The following is a 4,434-nucleotide window of genomic DNA, read 5'->3' on the forward strand; positions in this document are numbered from 1 at the left end:
GTAACAATGAACAAGCGTTTGTCTTGTTCTGTCAGTTTATTTATGAGCAGTGTATCTCTCTGGAGTTAGTTCTTTCCCTGTTGACTTTGCTTTCTGCCCTGGTTTATAAATGTGTTTGTTGCTTCTTGATCTACAGTGTCACCCGAATATTTCTCCTCCAGACTCATATATATGTTTTATTAAAAATTAGAAATGTGACATTTATCACTTTGCCAGTGCAAAACAGAGAGAGATCCTCTGCGGCCAGAGGAGGTGTTCCTTCCAGTGCTGGGCTGCTGCAAACGCTGTTGCTTGAGTGACATTTAAAATAGTTCCCAAAGGACTGGAGAATGTGTCCTTTTGGTTGCACTTCAGAAGAGAGTGGGAGGATTTGGGGGGAGGCCGGGGTGGCTTAGTGGGGGTTGTCAAGTTTGACAGCTCTGCTTTAGTTTTGAGACTGGAATACGGCGTCTTTTAGCAATATCTCTAGGCAAAACGAGAATGCCAGTGAGAAATCTCGATGCACATAGTAATAACTACTGCTGTTTAGCTCGGGTGGAGCTCTGCTGCACGTGTCCTAGTGCTGAGCTGCTTTCTCCCCTCTGGTCCCAGGCCCGCTGCGCTCCATGGTGGAGGATCTGCAGTCCGAGGAGTCGGATGATGATGACAGCTCCTCCGGAGAAGAGGCAGCAGTCAAAGCAAACCCAGTCAGCCGCGATTCCAGGTGGTAACAAATCAGGAAGAAAGATGTTTGTGTGTCTTCCCATGTTTGGTGTGTTTGTGTTCCCTTTGTTTGGAGGGAGGAATCGAAGCGACGGGGCTACGTGCGAGAGAAGTGTGAGAGAAGGGGCAGGTGTGTGGCGTTCTTAGCACAGGGTGGGGGCTCGGGGTGGGTGAAAGCAGCAGGGGGAGAACAGAAGTGGATGAGGAGAGATCACCGGAGCTCAAAGAGAGGAAGCCACTGGGAAGTGTGGTGAGTCCCTTAAAATAGTCACCTAATTGTTGTCTTCAGGTCTCTGCTGGGCTGAATGGTGTGGGACACCTTTGATCTGCAGCGACTGGGGAGGTGCTGTGGGGGCTGTCAGGTCTGCGCCCTCCTTACGGCGTGTGACTGATGCAAAACGGACAAGTCCCGGGCTTTGCCGGCTGTGTGTGCTGGCAGTTGGTTACTTGACTCCTACAGGCCAGAGTTAGCAGCAGTTTCTTGCTTTAGTCAGCATAAATAGTTGAATTTCAACCTTTTCCCCTCAGGAAATGCTGTTGTAGCCAAAACCTGGGGCCTCAGGCTGGATAGTCAAAACCAAATGCTGGGCCCAGGTAGCAGCTGCAAATTTCAAATGGTGTTTGTGGTCACCAATAACAACAAAAAATGAATCTGTTGCACCCTGTCACTATCAACTAAACAGGAATGCAGAGACTTTGAAGGATATTTTGTAGACCTTTAGGGGTTAGGTAGGGAATAAAAGAAGCGGGATACCTGCTGTAATACATCCACAGGGCTGCAGGAAGAATGAGAATAAATAGGAAATCCCAAAGTTCACAACAGAAACACTACATGCGTTTTTTTGGCCCGTGTTCTCAGCAGGGGTGTTGGTAAAGCCTCTCCTGCAGGTACTCGGTGATCTCAGAATGAATTCCCGAAATGAACCGTTGGTGAAAATCAGGTGGTGCTGACTCAGTGGTTCCAGGGGGACTTGTGGAATGTGTAAACTGAAACTCCCTACCCTGCCTGCCCAGGGAGCGGCCAGTGGCAAAGGTGACGTCAGCTGGAAAAACAGGGATTCCTGGAAATTACAGAGGGTTTCTCCCAGACAACGTCGTAGTCTATAATAAGAATTTCACTTCCCTCCCTGCAGTTCACTCGACAGCTCAGGAAGTTCCTGTTACCTGGGGATGCTCATTCTCTGCCGCTTGTTTTTCAGACTGAGCCTGAGCGACAGCGACAGCGATAACAGTGCAGATTCCTGCCTGCCCAGTCGAGAGCCACCTCCTGGTCAGAAACTGCCACCAGCAAATAATAAGGTATTTTGCAGCCCATGTCCCATACAGTGCCGCTTCCCACCACGCTGGGTTCCTGCCTGGTGTTCAGCCCGTGGGGTGAGCTCTGACTCCCCCCATGCTTTCTGTGTTTCACTGTCGCATCAGGCAGGTAACTTCTCTCTGGTCAGTGCTGTGCATCCCGGCCATTAAACCACCCTGCTGTCTGAACTGATTTCGGTCCCTAATGTTGATTTCTTTACCCTCAGGCATCTGGAAGAAAAAGCCCAGAGTCCTGTAACAAGCCAGAGAAGATCCTGAAGAAGGGAACTTATGACAAGGTGTGTTTGAGAATTTGCTAGAAAACGGTTTGAACCAGCCCGGGCTGTTCACATTGTTCTGTGGCAGCAGGTTAGAAGCTTGAGTATAAGGAAAAGGGGGTGTTGTGAGGACGGGCTTTGGAGAGTGACACTGCAGCAGTGGGCCCCAGGCCATTTCCACGGGCAGAGTGTTAGAATTGGATTGTTTGTTTGCCCTTTGGTCTGGGCGCTGCTGCAGGGGTGAGAGTCTCTTCGTTAAGAGGCAGTTTTCATCTGTCTTCGACCTTAGAAATTAAAGGGTTGGTCAATGCTCTGCTTTGGTTTGCTTGGAACACACAGCACAGACTGATCACTCCATGTTAGGGGTTAGTGTGATCTTGGAGGCCAGCTACAGCATCTTCCACCGCTCATCGTAGCTGAGGTGGCTTGTCTGGGGCAGCAGATACACAGCAACTGGCCTTGTTGGCTGGCAAAATAAAAAAACCACGAACAAAAAAAACCCACAACCAAACCACCACAATTTTCAAGAATAATTAACGTGTTGAGCTTGTAAACAATCCTGCCTCTCCCATTGTGGTGTCTGTAAAACTCCCTGGGAACACACTCAAAGAATTTTTCCTTGCCTAAACACATTGTTCAGCAGCTTGCTGGGATGTTGGTCACCAGTGTGCGTTTGTCCGGTCGTTAATACGACCTGCTGATGAAGAACTCGCACTGAAGGTCACTGAGGTGAATGTCACCTTGTGTCGAGGTCCTCTAAGCCCAAGGTTCTGACCACTTCTTAAAGCACTTCAGAAGGTGTATGTTAACGTTGTCGCTGAACAGTCTTGCTGATGGTCTTTGGACCATCCATATTTACGTGAAGTCTGGAGTCTCCTGGTGCTTGGTAAGGATGGAGGCGGCAGTAAAAAAATTAGGGAAAAATTTGGAATAGGACAACGTCAGGAAGGGCCTCAGGTTCCTCTGATCCTCACTAGGAAGGTCATCAAACATACCATGTACGTCACGGTTTCTGACCGTGCCTCTTTTATAGGCCTACACTGATGAACTGGTGGAGCTTCACAGGCGACTAATGGCACTACGAGAGCGCAACGTGCTACAGCAGGTAGGGCTCGTTTGTCGGCTCTCCAGCAAGCTTTGTACCCCGGCACTCTTGGTGTCCGAGGGTCTTGGCCAGACCCCTGTGATGCCTGACCTCTCACTTGCCTCTCCTTCATGAGAGGAAAGCAAAGATACATAGAAAAATAAATTAAAAATCAGATGTGCATGCCATGGTTTTGTTGGAAAAGATACAAAGTGTGGTTTGTACGTCTTTCCTGTGCCATCCTGGCAGCAGTCCCAAAGCCGGGCACTCTCGGCCTGGTGTAAGAGGAAAGAAAGGTGCCCGCATCACTTTCCAGACTCCATCGCTCCTCAGGTGGAGGAGCGGTGAGCGTTGTGGGATGTTCTCATCTCTGAGGCTATTCTGAAGGGATGAGGAAAGGCCTGGGCGGGGGTGGCTCTGTGCGGCGCTTCCCCTTTGCGGGGTCTCTGGATACACCCTTGCTTGTCTCCTTTCTGCGCAGATTGTGAATCTCATTGAGGAAACCGGGCATTTTAACGTCACCAACACAACCTTTGACTTTGACCTCTTCTCCTTGGATGAGACGACCGTCCGCAAGCTGCAGAGCTACTTGGAAGCGGTGGCAACATGACGCTTGGCCTTAGAAGCAGGCTGCTTTTGACACCAGAAATCCCCTTGATTGGTACCAGGAAACGAACCCATGGAACTAGGCCTTCTTACTCTCTCGATTCACCCGAAGCACTGCCTTAGAGAACAGCCATGCTCGATGAATGCACAGCCAGCTGCACTTTCTTGTAGGCTTCAACCAAGCACCCGTATTGCTGAGTCTGTCCTCCCTAGCTTCGTAAGTACGCTCGGGCGCAGGTCCTGCGTGGAGCCAGACGTGCTGCACTTAGCCGCGCAGCGTGACCTTTTTGGTTTTACTTCAAGAAACTGTGTTTTCAGAGCACATTTTCAGGCGTCTCTGAGATCTGAAGAAGTGTGGACGATGTTTTCTTCACCAAATCCAGGGACCAGCCTGCCCGCGGAGAGCTCTAGCGAGTCCCGGTTCCCCAGCTCTGTGCAGAAGCTGGTGCTGTGTAGGTAAGATTGGCT

At 50.1% G+C, this 4,434-nt stretch overlaps 1 protein-coding gene across 1 annotated transcript in view; it reads left to right on the forward strand.

Moving 5' to 3' along the window:
• Positions 1 to 3,970, forward strand: part of MLLT1 (myeloid/lymphoid or mixed-lineage leukemia (trithorax homolog, Drosophila); translocated to, 1) — a gene marked incomplete at its 5' end in the record, with an annotated part of 23,891 nt that extends 19,921 nt beyond the window's left edge. The window contains 5 exons of the mRNA XM_010136839.1: positions 592 to 703; positions 1,902 to 2,001; positions 2,226 to 2,297; positions 3,310 to 3,381; positions 3,842 to 3,970. Coding sequence (XP_010135141.1) covers positions 592 to 703; positions 1,902 to 2,001; positions 2,226 to 2,297; positions 3,310 to 3,381; positions 3,842 to 3,970 — 485 coding nt within the window. The remainder of the gene's footprint in view (positions 1 to 591; positions 704 to 1,901; positions 2,002 to 2,225; positions 2,298 to 3,309; positions 3,382 to 3,841) is intronic.
• Positions 3,971 to 4,434: the final 464 nt, after the last annotated feature.

The sequence above is a fragment of the Buceros rhinoceros genome, unplaced genomic scaffold, assembly GCF_000710305.1.
Source record: "Buceros rhinoceros silvestris isolate BGI_N320 unplaced genomic scaffold, ASM71030v1 scaffold20085, whole genome shotgun sequence".
NCBI lineage: Eukaryota > Metazoa > Chordata > Aves > Bucerotiformes > Bucerotidae > Buceros > Buceros rhinoceros.